Source organism: Podarcis vaucheri (genome assembly GCF_965113315.1).
Source record: "Podarcis vaucheri genome assembly, chromosome: 6".
Taxonomy (NCBI): domain Eukaryota; kingdom Metazoa; phylum Chordata; class Lepidosauria; order Squamata; family Lacertidae; genus Podarcis; species Podarcis vaucheri.
In genome coordinates this window covers 96,318,961-96,344,632 of record NC_138764.1, presented here as the reverse complement: position 1 = coordinate 96,344,632, position 25,672 = coordinate 96,318,961, and the positions used below count along the sequence as shown (strand labels likewise).

Here is a 25,672-nt window from a genome sequence, read left to right as displayed (position 1 = left end):
TTTTGCTTGTGTTTAGCTCCACCTACCTGCTATGCTATGGAAAGGGTGGAAATTCTGGCCAACATCACACAGGCTTCGAAACAGGTAATCTGCGGCTGTGCACGATGTAAGTCAATGCATTAGAGTTCATGTGGCTGAACAATGTATACGAGCCGCCCCCTTTTATAAGCTCCGGTGACAGAGCTTCCGCAGCCTCCCTAAAACCATTTCTTCAGTTTGCCCACCGTTCTGTGTTCTGAACATTCGCTCAGAATTCCACATTCATCAGGATGAACATCTGATAAGAAACGTACTACCTAACCACAGTGGATGGGATTCAGCAGGTGGAGGGAGCTTCAAAGAAAATAAAAGGAAGAAAAACAACTCTCACACACAAGTGGCCTTTGGTCTTGTCATCATTTACTGTTGGGCTTATGCAAGGTCTTTTGTGTCACACGCACCAAAGGCTAACCAATGCTATTGTTCTAGGAAGCTACATCACGTGTGACCAGGTCACAAAGAGAAAACCCAGGTCGATAGTTTGCATCGGCTAAACAATGAATTATATATACACAACAGGTTTACTCAGTTCACCATTTGCTTTAGGCCAAAAGATAGCAGTTCTCTTTTTTGTGTTTTGTTTGTTTGTTTTAATTCAAAGCATCTTTCTTCCTTAGTCCCCACCCCCACCCCACAAACAACTTGCCCACTTTTTTTTTTAAATAGCAAAAAGGCCCAAAAAGAGAAACCATTCCATAGTTCCTGGTTTTTGTTTTTGTTTTGTTAATTCCTTCCCAGCTAGAACTGGCATAGGGTCATATAGAGTGTGGTGTCCAAGACGGTGGAAACGTAAATTATTTTTGTTTGTTTCTTTTGAACACTCCTGAGATTGAGGGAATCTGATACGTGTACCAAAAGGCACTTTCAAATATATATATCTGTATATATATTTTAAAAACAGTGCTTCTGTTCTAAGAAATTCAAGTTAAGACAGAGTGCCTTTCACTCCCTTTAGTCATAAAGTGGATAGACCAAGCAATATCCCTGCTGACACATCGGGAAAAAGAAAAACAATTTTTTTTTGGGGGGGGGGGACAAAAAAACACACAACCGCAGCAGAGACGAGTGTTCATGCTAGACAGCTCGATGTTCTTTAAAAAAGGGGGGGAAGAGAAAGAAACAGAAATAAAGAAAAAGAAGAGGAAAATAAACTTTCTAAGTCACCACTCAAAGGAATACAGTCAGCAGGAGATATTAATTTTAAAAAAGCTGCCACTTCTGTACAGTTCTTGTTTAGTCTGCTTTCACTCCTTTCTTCCTCAACACTGGGTTTCTTTTTTTACTTCTTCATCTTCTTCTTCATCATCATCTTCTTCTAATGCTATAGCTTTCTTTTCTTCCTTCCTTTCTTTTTCCTTTTGCAAAACAATAAAGTGAGGTCAGTTTAGTCGTCCTCGCCTCCCCCGTACATGTCCGCCAGTTTCTTGAACCTTGGCCCCCAGTCGTTAAGGTAGTCGTAATCTTGATCTCCGGAGCTCGAGGAGTTAAGTGAGCTGACGGACCCTGCTGTTGAACCACTGCCCTCATAGTCAAAGACAAGAAGGGAGTCGTACGGTGGGGCTGTCGGGTCATTATCTGCCGCTCTCAAGCCCTGGAATGTCAAAGGAGAAGAAGGAAGAGGTTACCTCGTGCCGGAAGCATCGCTCGTAGGAGCAACCTAAACGTGGCTCCGTGGCTCAGAGCTTAATGCAGAAGGGTTGCATCCAGCAAAGTCACCCCATCTGTATCAGGACTTCGGCCACATTTGCGCCATTCATTTGAGGCAGTCACGTGCCACTTTAAGCAGCTGTGGCTTTCCCCTAAGGCATTCTGGGTACTGTAGTTTGTCAAGGGTGTGCTGAGACTTGTTAGAACAGGCATAGGCAAACTCCGGCCCGCCAGATGCTTGGGACTACAATTCCCATCATCCCTAGCTAACAGGACCAGTGGTCAGCGATGATGGGAATTGTAGTCCCAAACATCTGGAGGGCTGGAGTTTGCCTATGCTTGTGTTAGAAGGCCCCTATTCTCCTCAATCATTTAACAATAAACCCCTCTTCCCAAGGAGCTCAGGGAATCGTAGCTCTGGGATGGGAATGGGTGTTTCCTAGCAACTGCCATGACTATTTAAAATAGCATCATAGTGTTACTTTGTATGGTGTGTATGTTGGACCTCCCCTTGTGCAACGGAACTTCCCTTCCTTTGCCTCTCGCTGTGCTCCCCACCTAAATTACCTTTGGACGGTTGGGGAAACTCCCAGAAGAGATTTTGGGTTCAGGTGGGAGAGGAGAGGGAGGGGAAGTTCTGTTGTGCAAGGGGAACAAGATATTGGTTGGATACAACCCTATGGCCACAGCTCTACACTGCACATGTTTATGGTTTTTTAAAATAATAAAAAAATCAGTTTAACTGTCAGAGTGTCCTTTAAAGAATCGTGATAGCTGTACTTTTGCGAGACTACAGTGGAACCTTGGTTCTTGAATGGCTTAGTTGACGAAAAAATTGGCTCCCAAACGCCGAAAACCCAGAAGTGTTCTGGTTTTTGAATGTTTTTTTGGAAGCCAAATGTCCAATAAGGTTGTTGGCTATTGTTTCTGGGGCGCCAGTGCCACTCGGAAGCCACGACTTGGTTTGCTAATGTTTTGGAAGTCAAATGGACTTCCAGAATGGATTGAGTTCGAGAACCAAGCTACCACTGTACTGATATTCCTAGCCTCTCTTGTAGAGTTACTGTTGCCAGGGTTTGCTGGTGATAGCAAAGAGCCGTTAGACCAGTTTAAGACTGCAATGCATCGTATGTATACTTGCCTGTGAATAAGGCCCATTTAAAGGTGCTGGACCTACTTCCAAGTAAACATGCACGGGATCATGCTGCATATATATGTAGCATCAATCCAACTGTACCTGCATGAAGCCATGCAGTTGGTTCTGTGCCGCTAAAACAGAAACCAACCTGCTGCACTTGTACGCCTGTGTGTTTGTGTGTGTGTGAGAGAGAGGGATAATTCACTTGCGTTCTCATAAATCAAATTAGCAGATGCTAGTTTGGGCTACTTATTTGATGAAGATTCTCTCTCTCGTCCCCTGCTCTCTCAAAGGAGAGGGGGGATAAGCACTGTAATTAGCCCTCTTTTACAAGAGTTGCACTTAAAATCAACGTGCTATCTATTGCTACTAGTCATGATGGTTATTTATTAGTTCCAGCATTAGAGGCATCATGAATACCAGCTGCTGAGAAGGACAAGTGTAGAGAGCGCTATTACACTCACGTTCGGCTTGTGGGCTTCCATCCCACACCGGGTTGGGCATGGTAGGAAACAGGATCTTGGACTAGATGGGTCTCAACTAGGGCCAGGGCCTTTTCAGTACTGGCCCCGACTTGGTGGAACACTCTGTCACAAGAGACTAGGGCCCTGCGGGACTTGACATCTTTCCGCAGAGCCTGCAAGACAGAGCTGTTCCACCTGGCCTTTGGTTTGGACTCAGTTTGACCCTTATGTTTCCCTCCCCTTATTGTCTTGATTTATCAGCTACTTTTAAAATGAGGCTGCGTTTTAAATTGCATTTTAACCTGTATTTTAAATTGGTCCCGTCCCCCCATTATGTTTTTACTGTGATTTTATTGGTGTTAGACGCCCTGAGCCCGGCTCTGGCTGGGGAGGGCAGGGTATAAATATAATAATAATAATAATAATAATAATAATAATAATAATAATAATAATAATAATTTGCAGCAGGGAATTGAGATGGTACCACTCAGCCCAGTCTGCAAATTCCATGTGCTTATTCCAGTGATCAAACAGAACCTACAGCTCTGTTCTGAACTTAGGGCTGATTTATAGATGTTGAGAGCTGGGCCAGCAGGGACTGAAAATCACAGGGGAGGGGAGTGTTCTTGTTCCTGGATTCTGCTTACAGGTTTCTTACAAGCATCTATTTGGTTACTGTGAGAAGAGGATGTTCAACTAGATGGGCCACTGTCATGATCCAGAAGGCCTCTTCTTATGTTCTTGTGTGAGGGAATGCCACCAGACGTCAGATAATTCCATCCAAAATGGAAACGGGAGCAGAAATGGCCACAATTTACATGCTCATCTGAGGTCAGAAATGGAAATCATGGGAGGGAATTCGAGTGGTATTCGCCACCATTGCATTTAGAATCTGCTAATGTTATTGTTAGGTGTATCGGTTGGTTGCTTGAGAGCAATCAGGGCTATATGCCTCAATAGTCTGTTCTAAAGCTTTCTTATTGGTGGTAAAAATCTTTAAAATGCAGAGAGCCTCTATTCCGTGTCTTGCTCATTCACTGGCAGAATCTGAGAGTGGGCGGTGCTTAAATCTTCCCCAGCAGAGTAGTTTCTTGACCCCCAGTCTGCGCCTCCCCTCTCTGCACGGAGGCCTACTGCGCACGGATGGCTTGGGTAAAGGAGGACCTCTCTCCTCCCTGCTTTGCCCAGGCAAGGTGTCCTGGCACCGCCTTGCCTCCTCCGAGCCCTGAAGCTCCTCTCCACTGGAGGCGTGGCTTCCTTCCTCCGCTGAGCAAGTGCTGCTTCCCATGATCTTTGGGGGCTCTCTGTAATCCATCCGGCTATTCCCCTCTTGCCCCTGAGCCGATGGCTGTTCCCTGACAGTTATGTAAAATTATGTTACTTTCTGTTTTGTTTTTGACATTTCCCCTCCATTGAAATGGACTACATTATTAATTATGTTCATTTTGGCCACAGCGGATACTGAGATGAATAATGTACGTTTTGGTGGAAGCCGAACTGCAGCGGAATGGGAACAGCGCTGCTTGAGATGAACACAGGACGGGATGAGAATTGCTGTCTCCCTACTTCCCTATCAACAGGCACACTCTTTCTCCCCTTTCTATGCACTGATTATGTGTGTGATTATTGTGTGAAAAGAGTAACAGGGGGCACATTTTTGATGGGTGAGAGCCTTGCACGCAGCGTGAGGAATAAAAAGCATGAGTTTAAGGAGAGGGATTCCTGCCAGGCTCCAGAAGCATGTAAATGGGGTTCATATGCACCACAGAGGGCAGAGAGGAGGAATTTTTTAATGATTAAAAACCGAGAACAAAATGTCTCAAGAGCAGGAAATGGATATAATAACAAAATTAAATTGCTCCCACATTGATGTATCAGGCTTTATGAAATGGATCACATTTTCGCCTCAGAGGAAATAAAGCATCGATTGGTTTGCAAACATGCCGCCTGTCTTTTCAATAGTAAAAGGATCAAGTTGGCAAATTAAAGAAAAATATTAAATGCACAGTTTCGAGAAATGCACGGGGGAATTCATTTATTTTCCGGAAGGCTCAAGTTCAGACAAGCAAGCTTGGGAGCCCGCATGACCGTGATTGCAAATGTTCCACAGCTATTGCTGCGGAATCTGGGGCTGTTTCTATTATTCTTAATTTAAAAACATGTTTCTAGGCCAGATTGGTGGCAAAGAAAATTGTGGTACTGCTAAATATTTGCTAAATACAGTTGCAGTGCCTGCTTAGGGAGTTATCCTGTACTTTTGGCAAAGCCCTGCTTCTCCACTCCCTGTTGGCACCTGTGTGAGCTGTACCGCTGGCTGATTTCTTCCTTCTTCCTCCCTGTGGTGATATTTCCACACATGGCCACTGGACCCACATGGGGGAATGTTGGCACCCTTGAAGGGCAGTGGATTGCACTTGTTGGTTCTGTCCAGGGGTTCATGCTTATGCATCCCAATTCTCATGGACCCCAAGAATGCAATCTGTACCGCGCAAGAACAGAGAGTACAGGTACTTCCCACCTTTCCAGGTGGAATGTCCACGGTATCATGTGTGCAAAAAAAAAAAAAAAAAAGACAGAGATCTGCTGAATGAGGCCAAAGATCCTTCTGGTCTCACACTTTGCCCCCTGGATAAAACAATATATCCTTTCATAACTCGTTGGATGTTGAACTTGTTGAATGGAAGTCATGGATGCTGGCCTTTTGGAACACTTATTTAAAGAGCATAACTCATTCACAAAGACTCCAGTGCCCCTAGGTTTGGGGGTGGGGATGAGGTTTCATAGCTCTGTCACCATTATTAGGTTTCTCGTGTGCTCATGTCTCTTAGGAGCTCTGTGACTTCTACCTCCCGTGTTTGATGGCCATCACTACATGAAGCAACCCATTCCCCTCTTTGCTACTTTGCAGTGTGTATGTTGCTTATACGGTTTTGATTTGCTGTTAAAATGGGATTTTATTGCTTGATTTGATTTCAGATAGGCTTGCTTTATGCTAGGCAATCTGCTGGAAAGTCGGAATAGAAGTGCTGCGATTAAGCAAGCAAATAAATGAATACCACTGCGTGGCATTTCAGAGTACGCAGGAATTTTCATGCGCATGGTGCAGTTCTACTGATGAAGCCAAGTAGGTTCAGCCTTGGATTGTAGACCACCTAGAAATGATGGCTGAGGGTCAAAGGACTATCCAGGGACTTGGGCATGAAAACTTCAATTTTTAGTCTTTTCTATTGAACCTTGACTATGGATTTAAGACTCTGTTGATGAATGTCTTGGTTAACAGAGCTCTATACAGCTCCCTCCCTGGGCTCTCTATAAAGACCTGCTTCAGGGTTTCTGCTAGGCTAAGGGGAGAGTGGGTTAGTGTTAAGTGGACATTGTTCATTGAATTCACCATTCTTGAATACAAATGCACCCTTGGAGCAGCAGGACTTCCACAACATGCCACACACTGCTCTGGAAATTTGTCTCAGTTCCGAAAGACTTTTTTCATGCAGCATGGAGAGCAAATGTTTGAATGTTTCATATCTAAAGTTCCCTTGGTGTGTACAGAACTAGCATTGGAGATCTTCGGATGAAGGCCCATATATAAGTCTCGTTGGAGGATAATTTTGGGAGAGTATCGGAGTGTACTTGTAATATATGATAATAAACAACTGTTTGCCACATAGAAACCTACTACTGTTTTGGTGCTAGGTTAAAAACCTTGGGTTGTATCCAAAGTAGTGCCATACAACTTGTTCTGTTAGTGCAAGAATTTCTGCTTGCACAATGGAACTTTGGAACTTCTCCCCTCTGTGAGCTCCCTAAATCTGTGCTAGCCTCTGAAGCAGATTTAGGGCAGGCATGTGGTGTGTGTGTGTGTGTGATGTTCTGTTACACAAGTGTAATTTTTTGCACTTATGGAATGAGTGCATTGCGTATTGCCCCTAATTTATCCAAGCATTTTAAGCACTGATTATGGTACTGGTCTGCTCTATTGCTTTAAGTGTGGTAAAATATACTTTCTTTCATGAATTTGTTCTTGTTGTACTCTTTCTTGGTGGGCAAAATTCAGCAAAAGCATCCCACCAGTGCAAGCCCACACAAAGATTTCTGCAAGTGCAACATGGTTTTCCTGTTCTCTTTCCCTCATGTACCCCCAATTGGCTATGTGGAAGGTCTGGAGAACCCCTGGAACAGCCTGCAAGGGAAGGGAAGGGCAGATCATTCCATCAGGTGAGTTGCGGGAATTATCTGCTTAGCACTACGTTGAATTCCTTCTGGTACGCTTAGCTCAGCAATGCCCATTTTACACTATGTGCTAGTATCTTTAAGGGTTAAGGAGGGTCCAAACATATTTCCCCAGTGCAACCCTAGGCACAGTTAAAGGTAAAGGGACCCCTGACCATTAGGTCCAGTCGTGACCAACTCTGGGGTTGCGGCGCTCAACTCGCTTTATTGGACGAGGGAGCCGGCGTACAGCTTCCAGGTCATGTGGCCGGCATGACTAAGCCGCTTCTGGTGAACCAGAGAAATGCCGTTTACCTTCCTGCAGGAGTGGTACCTATTTATCTACTTGCACTTTGACGTCCTTTTGAACTGCTAGGTTGGCAGGAACAGGGACCGAGCAACAGGAGCTCACCCCGTCACGGGGATTCGAACCGCCGACCTTCTGATCGGCAAGTCCTAGGCTCTGTGGTTTAACCCACAGCGCCACCCACGTCCCTAGGCACAGTTACCGGGGAGTAAATCCCAAATAAATAAACTGGAACTTACATCTGAACAGACATGCTTAGGATCTTGCTGTTAACGACTAAAATAGTAACAATTTTTTGGGAGCTATCGGCAAAAATTGGCAGGCCCCGTTTCATGCACACATGCATCTAATTTTGAACTCTGTGTAAGTTAATTGCATCGGTAGCCTTTGCGGGCTATACGAGTCTCCAGCAGCCATCCTGGGAAGCCTTCAAGAATGTACCTCATTAATAAAGTCCCCGATGTCCCCAGGATGGGGGATTACAGGTCTTATAGGATACTGGGGCTCAGCAACAACTGGTCTCTCGTCTACCCGTCTGACTCCGTTTGCCTTGTTCAAGACGTGATCCATACTCTCTGGCTGCTGAAGTTGACTTAAATCATAATCCTGTAACAAATGGAGAAGCAGAGAGTGAGGCTCAGGCGGCTTTTCACTGAAAACCCTTCAAGTGCCTCTATGCTGCAGAGGTCTGTAAATAACCACACTGGCTCAAGTTCAACTGGAATTGAGGCAGAACCATTCCACCATGTGGCATTCGGCATTGATGCCTGCACCTATTTAAACATACGTGACTCATGTGATATTGATTGTTTGCTGGAGGCAGCTGAACAGTGCTCCAAGGCACATTGGGGAGTTAAAGACAATCTAGCATTGCCCTTTAATAATCAGTTATTCAGCTCATATTTGGACACCTGACAGCAAAGATCTCAGAGTGAGTTGAAGAGAGGAACAGAGTCCAATGTACCTGTTTTTAGGCTTTAGGGTTGAGTTAGCCTTCCAAGTACTGATCTGCAGTTTATTTAGAATAGCCACACTGACTTCCCAGATTGTCGTTGGACTCTGCAATCCCTTACACTCTTTACTCAGCAATCAACCCCGTTAAGTTCAGTAAAGCTTGCTACCAGGTAAGCAGGTATAGGATTGCATCCCAAGTAAAATAAAACCAGATTACAAATTAAGTGCAAACTGGCATGGCAGGTTACAGAAAACTGGCTCTGGGGAGGGCTGTATGTCAACTATGAATGTTGTGTTATACAGAGCATTGAGCAGCCCTGAACTCATGTTTGACCCTTTTTGGATTGGGCATGGATTCCGTAAAGTATGGAGTGCTGAAACCTCAGAATCCAGCAAAAACCAGTTTGCAAGCATTTCAAATAGGGTGCCCTCAGCAGCATATGGAAGTTTACGAATTGCAGCACAACCAAGTCCTGTCTTTGGGCTGATGTTCAAGTACCAGTCGAGGGATGGGGCAGAAAGTCAGTTCAGCTTGAGTTTTAATGTGGACCTACTTAATTCACACTCCCTGAAACAAGCCATGAACCGAAACGAAGCCATTATTAAAAATTCACACTTCTGCGAATCTTGTGGCAAAATTCTCCAGCAAAATAATGTGCACATTAAGGTCAAGTGCGCACATAAATGCATATATTAGTGAAAGTAACATACAAAAAGCCATTGTGTTAGGGAAAAATGTGTATATTGGGGGGGGGGGAATTAAGGCAAATCTGTGTCTACTGGGAGAAATTCACATGGAAAGACCGGTGAATTTTCACAAGGACCTTAAAAACAACAGCCAGGAACTGATGCAGAAATGCGGAAAACTAAACTTCGGAAAAATGAGAAACTGGTAAAAACCAAAATTGCCAGGCTTGTCCATCCCTAAATACATGTGGCAGCCATGGAGTTGTTACAGAGTGGTCTAAACTGTGAGTCGACATGTAGGAAGCTGGACCATGAAGATGCTCTCCTCACCTGGTCTTCTTCTCCACCTCCTTCCTCATCATACTTCAGAATATTATCCCGGACATCATCCTCAGGGTCGATGAGAAGCTGTTTTGTGTGACGCTCCTTTTCCCTGCGCTTCATCCACACCACAAACAGCAAAACCATGGCTGCAGGGAGAAACAGAAACACAATGGAAGAGACGCAGCTGAGTGAGATGATTAACTGACCCCCATGGGCTAGCAACTCAGCCACAAGGATGGCATTAAAAGTGCCCTCGCCTTTTCTCTATAATTGATTATTATAGAGGTGATGGTATGTCTGGGAGTGGAGCTGCAAAACTCAAAACAATCGGAGGAAATAAATGACCCCCTCTTGTGCTATTAGGAACCATGCTTATTAAGCCAAAGTTAAGGGTTGAGGTCACTGCAAATACTTCCATCACCTGAACACGGAATACCATCAAGGTGCATATTTCAGCTAAACAAGATGGGAACAAACTGTATAGCTCCTTGCTTTTAGCGCATCACACAGCACAGCCTGAAATGGGAGACAATCACTTCCTGGTTAGCAGAAGAGCAGCTATGAGGTGCTCTGTACATGTTAACCTGCGCTGCAACTTAGATACTACTATATTTTTATGTGATATTAAAAAAAATTCAATTGACAAAAGCCTACTTCATCAGAGGCAAGAAGTAGACTGACATGGTAGTGGGTTGGGGGTTCATGGAGAAATTACGAGATGCTCAATGGGGATGCCAAACAGAAACTTCTGAAGAGCTAGAGACCTGGACAAAAATATTACATGTAACCCAATTTTCTGCTACTGCATGAAAACTGTCTTAGGGAACACCTGTACCACCACCAACAACAAATACATTATTATACCCCATCCATCTGGCTGGGTACCTACATGAAAGACCACCTGCCTGCAAGATCACTTGAATCATCTGGGGAAATTCTGCTCATGGCACCACACCCTACAGAATATCACAAGAGGCTTTTTCTGGTCTTTCCTTGTACTGTGGAATGCCTCTCCCTGTGCCTCACGTGAAAGAACAACCATCAGTTGCTACAGATATATCTAGTTACAGATAGGTAGCCGTGTTGGTCTGCCATAGTCAAAATAAAAAAATTCCTTCCAGTAGCACCTTAAAGACCAGCTGAGTTAGTTCTTGGTATGAGCTTTCGTGTGCATGCACCCGTAAGATCAGACCCTTATTGGAATTCCTGTTTTTCGTTTGTTTAGTAATATGATTTTATACTCTCTTGCATGGCGGGCTTTGTGTTGTATTTTTGTTTTAATGCCATTAAATAAAATGTTGAACAGAACTTGGAGATGTTTAAATATTAAGCAATTTATAAATCCTTTAAAAAGAGGCAGGTAAACATGTCTTGGGGACACTGAGAAACAGGTTTGGGGCTCATGGTCCCCGTGCCAGTGCTTAGCAATACCCAAAGCACCCAATACCTAAAGTTCTCTTTGCTAGACTCTAGAGCAGGGGTCGCCAACATGGTGCCGTCCAGACGTTGTCAGACTCCAATTCCCACCAGCCCCAGTCAGCATGGTTAATGGTGAGGGAGGATGAGATCTGTAGTCCAACCACACCTGGAGGGCAAGCCACTTGCCACCTTCCTAGAGGGCATGGAAACACCTTGAGATGTTCTTCCAAAGAAAACCCAGCTGTCCATTTTGTTGACTTCCATCTGTAAAGGGGTATCATTTGCTTACGAAGGCATTCCAGCGCAATTTAACTCCACCGTGATTCCTGGGACGGTGTTTAAAATCTAGCAGTACGACACATATGCTGGATTTCATTTTAAATTAATAGTTGTTGCTTGCCGCTTTGATTGCTCTGGGAATTTCTACTGTGGCATTCCTATTACGGTGTTGTTACCAGCGTGGCATGTTGCTTTGCGGCACGGAATGTGATGTACACTTCAAAAATGAAAGAAATGTAAATATTAAGCAGTTGCTGGCCTGACTAAGCAACAATGTTGAGGGGAAAAACCAAATGGCGTTCTATTGCTTTCCGTAGGTTGATAAGCACCCTTATTAGTCAGCTTGATTAATGTGCTTTTCCTGATCAATTATATTTGATTAATTTATACACATTTGATACGATCCTTCCTAATGTACATTGTGCTTGCAAGAGTATCCCCGTAAAGCTGAACAAAGTCCTATATTTCTCCACTTCTTCCTGCCTAAGTGCAGAACCCTACATTTGTCCCTACTGACATTCATTTTGTTAGCTTGCACCCAGTTCTCCAATCTGTTAAATTCATTTTGAATTGTGATTTTGTTTTCTGTGGCATTAGCTACCCCTACTAGTTTAGTGTCATCTGCAAATTTGATGAGCATCCCCTCAATTCCTTCATCCAAGTCATTTATAAAGACGTTGAACAACAACAGGTCCAGGACATAACATTATGCCATCTAGTCCAACCCTTTGCATTGCAGGAATCTCAGCTAAAGCACCCATGACAGATGGTACCACAGTGTCTCTCTCCCTGAGACCAAGGCAGCCACAAGCAAAGCATTTCACCCAAAAGAAAAGTGGCCATTTTGGAAAAGAATTGTTTTCGTTCTCAAATGCATCCAAAGAGGCACACCAACATGTTAAAACCAGCCACGAGGCCAGCTATTTCTATAGGCTGCTTCCCCTCCCCACCCCACCCCCTCGGCCCTACTCTCTGGAAAGAATAAATCCTTTTGAATTTGCAAGTTGTTGCAGCTGGGCTAATTTCATTTTAATGATGTGCAATTCTCTCAGAAGGAATGCAACAGAGGCTGGATAAAACATTAGCTCGCATAATCAAATTTGGACTTATTCTCCTCCTCTTTATGGGCTTTCTATATTTCCGAAATCACATTAACAAATGCACTGTGATATTCTTTCAGCTGCTCTACTTGGAAAGCAGATCTGAGCGTCTTTGAACTCTTTACTGAAAAGTGCTGGTGGGTTTTGCTGAAGGAGAGGAAGCAAATCGAGGAACTGCAGATCTGGTTTGGGCCAGCCTAGATAAACTTCCCTCTCTTCTCTTTGCTTGAAGAGGAGCTTAGTGAAATTAAAAGTGTTGACTGCTGCTTTCGCCATCAGAAATTGTCCTACCCATTTCCTGCCCGCCTGGGGAAATGGCCACAATTAGTATGCAGAGCCAACGCAGTGTCAAGGTTGGAGAATTGGACTATGGCTGGGGAATGTCCAGGTTTAAATTCCTCCACCGCCATGAACCACATTGGGTCTTTGTGTGCTCAACACTATAAGGCAGCTATGGAGAGTGGTCTGTAACAGTGGATGGAGCAATGCCCCATGAACCTCAACCAGCCCTCACCTGCCTTGCCTTGCTACAGACCCCCAGTCTAGGGGGTTCTGCCGCTTGCCAGTTTCCTCCTCTTAGTTTCAGTGCCACCTTAATAGGACACAGCAGTCGGAAGGATGGGGACCAAACTAGAATTAGTAGTCTCTGCCTTCAATGGACTCAGGCTCTACCTACTATTGGTCTCCTTGCCTCCCATCCTAACAGTCCCAATGGGGAGCAGCCACTGCTGTAAGGAGGGGCGGGGAACCTCTGCTCTGTAAACGGCCTTCCAGGCCTCTCTATTTGACCTTCTGGGCTCTTCCCAGGCCACACCATTCTTGAGTGCTTTTGCCTGGCTGGAATTTGTCCTTGAACTATGATAAGGTTTCTTACTTGCCTTGAAGGAGGATGGAGAGCTATGTGTCGGTATAGAAAGCTCTGACTTTTGCATGGCTGAAATGTAACCAACCATACAAAGGTAAGAGTTACTTTGCTCTTCTACATCAGACCCCACCCACCCCTAGCAGCTGATCCCTGTAGGGATGCTTGCAAGGGAATGGGACCATTAGGCTGAAACACAGGTCCCCAGTATCTGCAATAAGGTCATACTCCTATATGCTGGTCTTGAGGTTTTGCCATGGATAATTGCCTGGGTGCTAAAACGCTACGGAACGGCATTGGGGGAGACTTTATTTCCGAATAATGAGGAATTATTAAGTATTTATGCTAAGGGAGCTCAATTGGAATAGGAGTGTGTGCTGTCATCTTGGGTATGCCTCTAGCCAACAGGTTTGGAGGTTTGCTTAATATTGTTCCCAAACCCTGCAAATGCAGAGACGGCGGAAGCGTAATGAGAAATCTCCCCTAGGCTCCGACTGGCTTGGCCTGGGAAGAAGCCAAGCTCCTTCGCGCTCACCCAGCCCTGCTAATCAGGAAATGGTTCAGCTTGTTTCTGAATGAATTGGAATTAGGCTGTGTAAACGACATACATTAAAAGCATATGGCACACTCCCCAAGAATCCTGAGAACAGTAGTTTGCTAAGGCTGCTGGAAATAATTATTGTATTATTGCGTGGGGTGTGTGGGGTGTCAGAGGAGTGGTATTATCTCTGGTAGGGGGCATATCCTTCTGGGGTAGCAGCAACCAGGAAGGAAGGAAGGAGGAAGGAGAAGAAGAAGAGTTTAGATTTGATACCCCGCCTTTCACTCCCTTTAAGGAGTCTCAAAGTGGCTAACATTCTCCTTTCCCTTCCTCCCCCACAACAAACACCCCCCAACATTTCTGGGATGAAAAGTTGAAGGATTTCAGCAGGAAGTTGCAAAGCATGCACTGACTAGAAATGAAGAAGAGAAGAAGAGAAGAGTTTGGATTTGATATCCTGCCTTCCACTCCCCTTAAGGAGTCTCAAAGTGGCTAACAATCTCCTCTCCCTTCCTCCCCCACAACAAACACTCTGTGAGGTGAGTGAGGCTGAGAGACTTCAGAGAAGTGTGACTAGCCCAAAATCACCCAGCAGCTGCATGTGGAGGAGTGGAGACGCGAACCCGGTTCCCCAGATTACGAGACTACTGCTCTTAACCACTACACCACACTGGCTCTCCTCTCTTTCTGGAGGAAAGGAAGTGTGTCCCCACTTCCAGTTACACAAAATGCCAGGCACAAGTAACACGTGGGAAACACAGTTTCCCCAGGAGCTACTGAAATGGCAAGGGCATATTTCCGAGCCGCAAAGTACAGATTTCAGTGGCATCGCTACACAGCAGAAAAAGTGCAACCTGCTTCTAATTACTTTCCAGTTTTGTCTTGTCTTTTTTTTTTAATTAAAAAAAAAATGGTCACCCAGCTTCAGTATTTCCTTTCATCAGCATGTCACCAAATGCAAGATGAGAATGTCTTTGGATGTGCACACACCAGCAGATTCATATCCAAAGAATCCATTTGGAGGAAGGTGTTTGGCAGGGAAAGCCTCATGCTTGTTGTTGATGTCCCCCCACCCCCATTCCCCCACTCCGTTTTCTCTTTTCCAAGGGCTTTCTGCAATTTCTACCCAACAAAAATTCACTGAAGTGAGGACAAGAGAACCGGACAGCTAATTACAGCCTCCATATGTCAATTGGCCGTCCTCCCTTCTTTTCTAGCAAAACAAAATTGTTTTCAGAGTGCTTCGCATTTCTTTACCACTTTCCCTCCAGGGCTTTTTGTTTTGGGAGGGGGGGGGGAGGAATAAAACACAAATGTAACAAAAGAGAGAGATTTCCTCCTCCCTTAAAAAAAAGCTCTGTTATTTATGCCAACTATTGAAGTCTTGCCTACCCACCCCACTTTGTCTCGCACAATAAGCAAACTGCCTGATATGAGAAAACAATATTATAATGGCTGGTTCTCCCCCATCCCCTCCCCCCCCGGAAAAAAAGATATATCTTCTTTTTTGGTCACACTTATAGAAAAACTGTCCCATTAACAGCTTTACAGCTTTCTTGAAAAAGAGGCTTTCAAAAGTGTCAATAGCAGATCCAGCTCAGCCTTTTTTATCCGCTCACACAAATACACAAAGCTCTATTACTGCTGCTAGGCCTGTTTTCGCTTTGCGCAGAGCTTTCTTGAACCCCATTGTCTTCCTCCGTCACAGTTTTCCCTCTATTGCATTGCTTTTCTCTCCAGTGTCTTAAGAGTCGCAGCTTAAGATGCCAAGCACTTGGCGGCTGATGAGGCATTTTGCTGGCGGATAATTTAAATGCCTTGGACAGAACTGACAGGGGACATGTTGAGGCTTCAGGGCCGGCCCTCTTACTAGGCAAGGTGAGGCAGCTGCCTCGGGAACAGAAAGTAGCCGCAAGATGTTGGTGGTAGGAGGTTTATCTATTCAGCTGCATTATTTGTATATTTATTAATTTCTACCAACCCTCCCCGCCTGAGGAGCAGCACTAAAGCAGCCTGGACGTGGGGGTGGGATAGCTGGGGGCGAGGTTACCGCAAGACCTGAGTTACGGCAGTGCTGTGTGATAGCTCTTTATCAGGGCTAAATCCCGCGCCCTTCCTAAATTCTGAAAATAAAAATGTAAGTAGGAAAGATCTTCCTAGTCCCCCAATTCCATTTTCACCACTGATATAAGCCTAGGGTGGCTGCCGAACATTAAAAAGTCAATTAGAATGACAATGAATGTAAAAAAATATGTGTTTGCAATAAAATCTGTAATTTAGAACAGGGTAATGGATTTGAAAATGGAAAAAGGGTTCTCCTAAATCAAATGTCTTTCAGCTGTAGTTAATTTCAGTCAACAGAATTTTCTCAAGTGTTTAAATCATACTTTAGACTATGATTTATATGTAGAGTATGTGGTGGTGGTGGGGGGAGTAAAAAGACATCTTGTGCTTTATTGCTCTTGTTACTTCCCATGCAAATTTTTTCGCTGTGCAAAACACAAAGGGGGAAAAAGGCTTTATGAAGCTTTATTACATTCAACAATCTTAAAAAGCAGATGTGTATTTACTGCTCATTATCATCACGTCACTATAAAATTAGCATGTGTATATTAAAAATTGTGCAGGAAATCAAAGTGCTTATTTTGCATGTGTAAATCTGAAGGCTGTTGTCTGTTCCATGTAGGTATTTTTTTAAAATGCCTGAGCATTTTTGACATTCCTGGGATGGGACAGTATCTTCAGAGGTCTATGAGATGCTGCTAAAATGCTTCCTAACATGTAGTGGTGCTTACTTATATTGTGATGGCACAGTTCTCCAGCCACTCTTCCTCTAATTGGTTGCTGCTGGTGGGAGTGAGGAAATGCGTCACAATACAGATAAGCATCTCTAAGGACCACAGTGAGAGGTTGGGGCCACTCACCGCTGGGAGACGGGAAAGACTTGACATGGGCTTCTGGTGCTTCTGTTTCTGTAGGTTTCCACGTTCCACACATAATGTGCAGTGGCACCCTTAGACGGATACCTTAGGGCAGGGGTGCCCAAACTTTTTAAAAGAGGGCCAGGGGCCAGGTTTGATGAAGTGAACATGTGTGTAAAGGGTAAAGGGACCCCTGACCATTAGGTCCAGTCGGGCCGACTCTGGGGTTGCGGCGCTCATCTCGCTTTACTGGCCAAGGGAGCCGGTGTACAGCTTCTGGAGCATGTGGCCAGCATGACTAAGCCGCTTCTGGCAAACCAGAGCAGTGCACGGAAATGCCGTTTACCTTCCCGCCAGAGCGGAACCTATTTATCTACTTGCACTTTGACGTGCTTTCGAACTGCCAGGTTGGCAGGAGCAGGGACTGAGCAACGGGAGCTCACCCTGTTGTGGGGATTCGAACTGCTGACCTTCTGATCGATAGTCCTAGGCTCTGTGGTTTAATCCACAGTGCCACCCATGTCCCTTGAACATGTGTGAGGGCCGACCAAAGTTGTTGAGCGTTTTTAGGATTGAAGTTGTTGATCTGTTTTTTTACAATTTTACCCCAGGACATATACTGCCATGGGGGCTGGATTAAATTGACTGGCGGGCCAGATTAGGCCCCTGAAATGGACTTTGGACATACTTGCCTTAGGGTCTGCCATAAAACAGCAATGGCTTTTCCCACCTGCCTCTCCCTATTCTCCAGTCCATAGGAACCTTGACTTTGAGAACAGCGGAAGCAGTTGGTGAGAGAGAAGAGGAGTTCAGGAATATTTCTTAAAAATAATTTTATATGTTGTGTGTCCTTGTTGCTCAGCTTGACCATTTTTCATGGTTTTGTATGTTTTGTGGTATTTTACGCATTGTGACTTGCCATTATTGATTATAGTTTAATAATTCTCCATTGCAATTTACAAGTGTAAACTGTTTAATTATTGTTTGCTGATATTTAATTTTGCTATTTACTATTATAGTCTAATGGATTATTGAATATTTCTGAATTTGATATGAGTTGTTTATTTTCAAGTTATTGTGACATTTTCATATTGGATCAAACTGTTATTATTATGTGTATGATCTTTGCTGTCTATTTTGTTGTTTTTTTCAGATTGTAAACCGCTTTGTGCATAGTAATATACAAATTAAAAATGGAGTGAAAAAGTGAAATGAAATGGAAATCTTGCCTTCAAATTGTGAATGCTAACCAATTAGGCTTCCTACTGCCATCCGGACACTCAGCATTTCCTATTTGTAGCGATTAGTCATGGCAAGGAACTCCTGAATAGTTAGAATAGTCATGTGCTACCTGTTTGAAAACTGCAGCTCTTAAGTGGCCACAGCATCTTTGCAAGGGATGAAGACTGGGAGAAAACCAGAGTCACTTGGCCACACCTCTGTCATCTCTTAGCAACCTCGAGTAGGCACCTACAACCACTGTAAACAGCTTAGAGACTGATTTCGTATTAATTGCTACATAAATATATTAACTAAATACATTTATAATAATAAATAGAAAAGGGGTGGGGCTTTGCATTTCTGAAGAGCTAGCCCAAAACTGCTGATCTGCTGTAACCTTGAGATAACTGGGAGCAGCAACTGTGCTGAATGACCGAGAAGATAGTGCCTACGTGTTGAATGAGGTTGTGGCGCCAATGTGACTCTGTTTTTATGACTGAGAAAGTATTTTATGAAAACGGTGGGCTCTGTAGTGTTTTTGTGTGTAAACAGGGACACTGGTGGCACTGCGGTCTAAACCACTGAGCCTCTTGGGCTTGCCGATTGGAAGTTCGGCGGTTCGAATCCCTGCGACGGGGTGAGCTCCCGTTGCTCGATCCCTGCTCCTGCCAACCTAGCAGTTCAAAAGCACACCAAAAAAAGTGCAAGTAGATAAATAGATACCACCCTGGCGGGAAGGTAAATGGCGTGTGTTCTGTTTTCGGTGTTCTGTTGTGCCAGAAGCGGCTTAGTCATGCTGGCCACATGACCCGGAAAAACTGTCTGCAGAGTGGACAAACGCCGGCTCCCTCAGCCTGTAAAGCGAGATGAGTGCCGCAACCCCAGAGTTGTCTGTGACTGGACTTAACTGTCAGGGGTCCTTTACCTATGTCAGCTGATACCTAACTGGATCAGTCAGAAGCCTCTAGTCAGGACTCTCATGGCAAACCTGGGTCTCTAAACTAATGCAAAGCAAGGAGGGGGGGATCTGTAGCATAAAAGCAGCAAGAAGGAGGGTGTGCCTTAATGCTTCACCCACTAAGTTTCCCTTGAATACCATTGGATTGGGGTCGGAGTTTGAAAGCAGTAAAAAAGGTAAAGGTATGCAGGTGGCGCTGTGGTCTAAACCACCGAGCCTTTTGGACTTGCCGATTGGGGTGAGCTCCTGTTGCTCTGTCCCAGCTCCTGCCAACCTAGCACTTTGAAAGCACGCCAGTGCAAGTAGATAAATAGGTACCACTACGGTGGGAAGGTAAACATTGTTTCCGTGTGCTCTGGTTTCCATCACGGTGTTCTGTTGTGCCAGAAGTGGTTTAGTCATGCTGGCCACATGAGCCGGAAAGGTGCCTGTGGACAAACGCCAGCACCCTCAGCCTGTAAAGTGAGATGAGTACCGAAACCCCATAATCGCCTTTGACTGAACTTAACTGTCCAGGGTCCTTTTCCTTTACCTTTTTAAGAACTTGTGTGCAGGTACTTTTGAATTGCAACACTTACTTAGTAAAATGATAATGCATATCAGGATAGCAATGATAGCTCCTGTTCCCAGCCCAGCTGCGGCAACGGCTCCTACGGTGGTGCAATCTCCGTTTTCATCACAAGGGCACACCTTGACCTTAATGACAGATGTGTTGTACAGAGGAGGGTTTCCAGAATCCGTCACGATGACTGGAACATCATAGACGCCAGCTTCCAAGTACATTATTCGTAAACTGAGTTGGGCGTAGTCACCTGCGGGGAGCAAAAAGGAGACAGCTGCAGCACTGAGGGAGTCATATAATTGTGGGGTTGGAAGGGACCACAAGGAATCTTAAGAACATGTCCACAAGGAAAAGTTCCTCTCCCCGCCCCCATGACCTATGTTAAGATCATAAATAGATCTTTGCTAGCTTTGGTCTAGCTCTCTGTTCTCACAATGGCCAACCAGATGGCTAAGGAAGCCCACAAGTAGGCTTGGGGGATAAATTCAATTTGGTTTGTATTTAAAGGCAAAACTACTGTACCTAGTTCACATTCTACAACATGCTATGAGAACCAAAACACAGTCATCCTTTGAAATCTGGATGTCTTTGAAATTGTTATGGAAATACGAGGAACTGAATTGAAGTTTGTAGACGTGAGAAACTTAGGGAACCCATACTGACAGATTTCCCCATCCCCAGCTGCCACTGTGAGGTTTATGATAAGCCAAGCAATGAGGTCAGTTACAGCTCGCTGATTTCAATAGCCTCTCCACTTCCCTCTTCCTATGACAATGAACGAGCCGTCTTCCTACTTTCCCGTCCTCAAAAGCTACTTCCTTGTTAAAGGAGAAAAGGAGGGTGACTTTTATGCAATTACAGCCGGAGGAATGATCATTGATCCTGATTGTGGCTTGTGACAATAAAAATGGAACATAAGGAAGACTGATAATAGCTTCCCCCCCTGGGCTATTACTGATGATTTATTCCCAGTTCAATCCTGATAACGGTGCGTAATTATGAACTGCATTAAAACCTAGAGGGCGGGGAAGCCGAGTGCCAATGAAAGGGCTTAAGAGTTCTGCTCAAGGCCCAATCCATGCAATTTCTTATTAACTACCTTGCCTATAATGTCAGCCAGAATGTGGGGTTTAAAAAATAAAATAAATCAAAGGGAAAGGACTGAAGGAAATTTGAAAGGGTGAAGGCTGATCCCCTCCATTGCTTGCGTCGTGTGCCAAGCTGCAAATGCCTTTGGGTGTTGCCTGCCTGGTTTACCATTTAGCCGCGTAATGGTCCAGTTCTTCCTGATGGCAGATGGCACACTTGGCAGCTCAAAGACAAAGGGCCCGATGTTTGGATCGATGTCAGCATCGGCGGCTGTGATGTTGATGACATTCAGGTTTGGCTTTTCACAGATCTGTGCCTCCTTTGGCTGGAGCTCAGGAGCATTATCGTTGATGTCAATTAGATAGATCTGGAGTGTGCCAGTGCCGCTGGCCGGGGGGATACCTAAATGAAGGAAGGATCATTTCTGTGAGTGATTGTTAAGGTTGGCATAGAAGTCGCCAGGCAGAAAGAGGGACCTGCTCTCACCATGGCCCCCTGTTTAAAAAGTACAGGAAAAGTCAACGACAGTTACCAAGGCATTGGGACACAGCCACTGAGAGCAAAGGCTAAAGCATTTCAGACTTTAAAAAAAGTATAGTATAAATACAAACAGGAGGGACAACATGATACTTTATGAATGGTGTGAAGAAGGTGTATTGAGAAATGGTTCAGAACAGACACAAGAAAGTGTTTCTTCCCACAACTTTGGTCACATCCATACCACTATAACAGACATGGCTTCCTCTGAAGAGGCCTGGGGAACTAGTTCGCTGAGTTGTTAGGAAACCCCTCACACAGCTACAGTTCCCAGCATCCTTATGGAATTTTCCATCCCTAAAGGCCACGAAGAAGTTATTTTATGGCAGAAATACTTAGAGATTACAGTACCTTGAAAGTCGAACAGAATCCATTCCAGAAGTCCGTTTGACTTCTGAAATGTTCAGAAGCCAAAGCGTGGCTTCCGATTGGCTGCAGGAAGCTTCTGCAGCCAATCGGAAGCCGTGGAAGCCCTGTCGGACATTTGGCTTCCAAAAGAACATTTGAAAACCGGAACACTCACTTCTGGTTTTTGATCGTTCGGGAGCCAGAACGTTTGACCCCCAAGGCGTTTGGGAGCTGAGGTACGACTGTACCTGTGTCCATTCTAGTTCGGTTTCAAACCTGGCAGTGGTACCAAAACTGCCTTGGTTGCCCATCTGATGATATTTGTTGGGAGAAAGGGGTAATGAGACCCTGCTCTTTCTCCTTGATCTCTCAGCAGCTTTTGATACTATTAACCGTGATATCCTTCTGGAAGTTACTATGAAACTCACTGAATCTTGGGTTAGACACTGCCTCTCAGTCTAATGTGTCATATTTACTTGAGTCTAATGCATCACGGAATCTAATGTGGACCTCAATTTTCAGAACCTTGAAACCAAAAAAGTATTTGGTGATGAATGTAAATGTGCCATTGAATCTAATGCACGCCTTAATTTTTGCAATGTCATTTGGCCAAAGAAGGTGACCATTAGATTCGAGTAAATATGGTATTTCAAAGAGTCATTGTGCTGATACAATGCAGTTAGGAAGGGAGAACCATGTATGTCACTTTGAGCTCCTTGGAGGAAAGTTGGGATCGAAATGTAATAGCAGATAAACCAAACCAAACCAAAGCAACCCAAGATGAACTGAGGCTAAAAGTAGTACAAGCAACAAGTAAAAAATAACCACTCTCACATTAATAGGAAGTGAAAATAAATAATGTTGAAAACATTAAGTCAATAAAAGATGTTAAAAGGGTGATAAGTCCTGGGAGGGGGGAAAAAGGTCTTCACTGGGCAACAAAAACACATTTAAGTAAAGGTAAAGGGACCCCTGACCATTAGGTCCAGTTGTGACCGAGTCTGGGGTTGTGGCGCTCATCTCACTTTATTGGCCGAGGGAGCCGGCGTACAGCTTCCGGGTCATGTGACCAGCATGACAAAGCCGCTTCTGGTGAACCAGAGCAGTGCACGGAAACACAGTTTACCTTCCCGCTGGAGACCTATTTATCTACTTGCATTTTGACGTGCTTTTGAACTGCTAGGTTGGCAGGAGCTGGGACCGAGCAATGGGAGCTCACCCCGTCACGGGGATTCGAACCGCTGACCTTCCGATTGGTAAGCCCTAGGCTCTGTGGTTTAACCCACAGCGCCACCCGCGTCCCTTAAAAACACATGTAAGGACGTGCTAAGTGAGCATCTATGGGGGCAACATTCCACAAGTTGGGGGCTATAACCAAAAAGGCCCTATATCTAGTTGCCACCCTCCATACCTCAGCAGAACAGGGGCCCCAGAGGAGGGCCTTCTTGGAGGCTTATAAGGCCCAGGTAGACACATAGAAGAAGAGGTGTAATTTCAGGCTACCAAGATCCTAAGCCATGTAAGGCTTTCTAGGCTAAAGCAAGCGCATTTAATTAGGCCCACAGATGAATCGGAGGCCTTCATCTCCTGCTTTGAAGCTTCCAGAGGCATCTGTTGCTATTGGCAACAGAATGCTGGGCTAGGCAGACCTTGATCTGACCCAACAAGGGCAGTTCTTCGAGTCCCAGGTAGTATCGCAGTGAAGGATTTATAGCCACATATAACAAAGGTGCAAGCTTTCCCCCTTCACACCGCTGGAGTGATGAGAGTAGCTGAAGGCATCAACCATCTCCCAGGCATGTAAATATTCAAGGTTCAAAAAGCATCCTTCAAGAGCAGACACCAGCAGTTCTAACACTGGTCTCCCTCCCCACAGGGGTCCTGCAAGATCAATGGCTAAGCCTCTAACGAAGGGTCAGCTGTGCCAAAGCTGCCAGATCAGGCTCTCGGCTTTGAGTTTGACTTTTATAAAGGTTAAAAGCCATCACTGTCCTGTATAATCCTTTGCAAAACACACACACACACACACACACACACACACACACACACACACACACAGAGAGAGAGATTCTTCAACTCCCCAGATCTGAATGCTTCAGTAACTTCCCTCTAGTTAGAGGGGGGAACACACCACTTTTAAATTGTTTAATATTCTTCTTTTCTCCCATCTACCATCCCCAGTGAACTGCAGACAGTTTTGTTCCAGGCCTCTACCCAGACTATTTCCTCTAAAAGCCTTGCCTGAGTAGTTCTTTTTAAAGCTCATGTTCTTGGCTGGTGTGTTTTTTTTTAATGCTTTGAAAAGAAGAAGAAATAAATAAAGCAACCCTACTCTTTAAAAAAAAAAAAAAAAGGAAGGAAAAGAAACCTTCCACTGATTCTTCCTGGCTATTTTTATAAAGCTTTCCGTCTTACTCTCCTTGTTTGTTTTTGCTGACGGAAGAGTCTCAGAATCCCCAACGAAGCCCTTCCAATCCCTTTCTGATTATTGTTACGTTAACTCTGCCAACCTCAAGGTCTGGTACTGAAGAAACTTTTCATTCAGCCTGGTGGCCCTGGACAGAACTCCTTCTAGGTTTGGTGCCTTGATCAGGCATTGAGTGTGCTGAACAGTAAAGCGAAGCCCAGGGGTTTTTCCACGACTACCTGCAACCGCTGAGTTAGTTATCATTATGTAGGAATGCTCAAGTGACTCTTCGTCTTACAGAGTGCTCAGGTTATGGCTGGCGGGGGCTTAAATCTCATCTATTTATTTTACAACTCACAAACCTCTGAGTTGTGCCTCTAAAAAAAGAAAACTGTCCAAATGTGATGTACATTTAGAGGTGAAACAGTGAAAACAGACATCAAGCACACACCTGAGTTTAAAATAGAACATTTGTTTTTGACTCAAGCTCAGTTACCAAAAGAGTCTTTTAAACCTCATTTTATTTACTGTTAAAAGGCATCTCTCTCTTTTTTCAGCCTGCTTTTCGCTGCCCCCTCAAAAACTTCATCTTTTTTACCTTGTTTGTCATCTAAGTCAAAGTACAGAAGTCTGCAGCAGCCCCAAAAGTGCTAGTTTTAAGTGAGATCACAGGGCGAAATACACAGAGGTTTATGAGTCGGGGACCCCAATGGTCAGGGGACCAGGAAATCTTAGATAGGCACCACAAAAAACCAATTTCACAGAAGTAAAGCAGGCAAACTTCAGAACCCATCCCCTAAAACAACAGGTAAAACACCAACACCCCACGCCAAACAAATAAAACAGGCATCATTTCCAAGAATAGGCGGCATTCCCTCCCCAACACAACCAATTCCTCACTAAGCAAACAACCCCTTCATTTAAAAAACAACAACACAAGACCAAAAAACATTATTTTTTTAAAAAATAAATTGTATTTAAGTATTATTAAATAAAAATAAATATTGAAAGTCAGTATGTATTGGTTGGTTGGCATCTGCCTCTCTCAGGAAACAATGGAGTGTGCCTTTGGGGGTGAAGTCAAACCCTGGAGAATCACAGAGCCTGTTGTGGCTGCAGAGACCGGTAACGCCTAACTTCTGCTTCACACATTGTTTTAAATACGCTAAATATATTTTAATATTTATTTATTTATTTAAATGAATATCAATAAATTCTGCCCCTCACTCCACTGCCACAGTGTGAGGAACACAAGCTTTCTTCCAACACAAGGCAATTGGTCATTTTCCGAGGTGGATCTGATTGTCCGTAAAGCCCTGCTTAGGCATTAAGCCCATGTGTTCTCCATCTCAGGTAAAGGGAGACCAGGACCGCTCTTGTAAGTCCCACCTCTTCATTTGCATTCCTCTGCATGGCTCTGCAGTCCTGTGCATCCTGCAGGGTCAATGGCTGCAACGAGCCCGCTGCACCACTGCAGGCTCCCCACACAATTCAGAACCTTGACTGCGAGTCTAGGCAAGATCAGGAGGCTCTCAGCTGCAGAGATGTTCAGGACCCAGCAAATGGAGAGCTGCAGGCCTGGGTGGGTGGCCAGGATCGCCGAGGAGCAGGCAGGGGTTAATTGGAACATCTCCGCCCTCTTTGTTGGAGGACACATGA

At 44.6% G+C, this 25,672-nt stretch overlaps 1 protein-coding gene across 8 annotated transcripts in view; it reads right to left on the bottom strand.

Moving 5' to 3' along the window:
- Nucleotides 1-382: 382 nt before the first annotated feature.
- CDH4 (cadherin 4) overlaps nt 383-25,672 on the bottom strand; it is an 819,766-nt gene continuing 794,476 nt past the window's right edge. For all 8 annotated transcript variants that reach the window (XM_082225899.1, XM_082225900.1, XM_082225902.1 and 5 more), the window contains 5 exons: nt 20,890-21,123; nt 19,649-19,882; nt 9,776-9,915; nt 8,246-8,410; nt 383-1,630 (listed from right to left, as the gene is read on the bottom strand). In XM_082225899.1, coding sequence (XP_082082025.1) covers nt 1,424-1,630; nt 8,246-8,410; nt 9,776-9,915; nt 19,649-19,882; nt 20,890-21,123 — 980 coding nt within the window. In that variant the 3' untranslated portion in view covers nt 383-1,423. The remainder of the gene's footprint in view (nt 1,631-8,245; nt 8,411-9,775; nt 9,916-19,648; nt 19,883-20,889; nt 21,124-25,672) is intronic.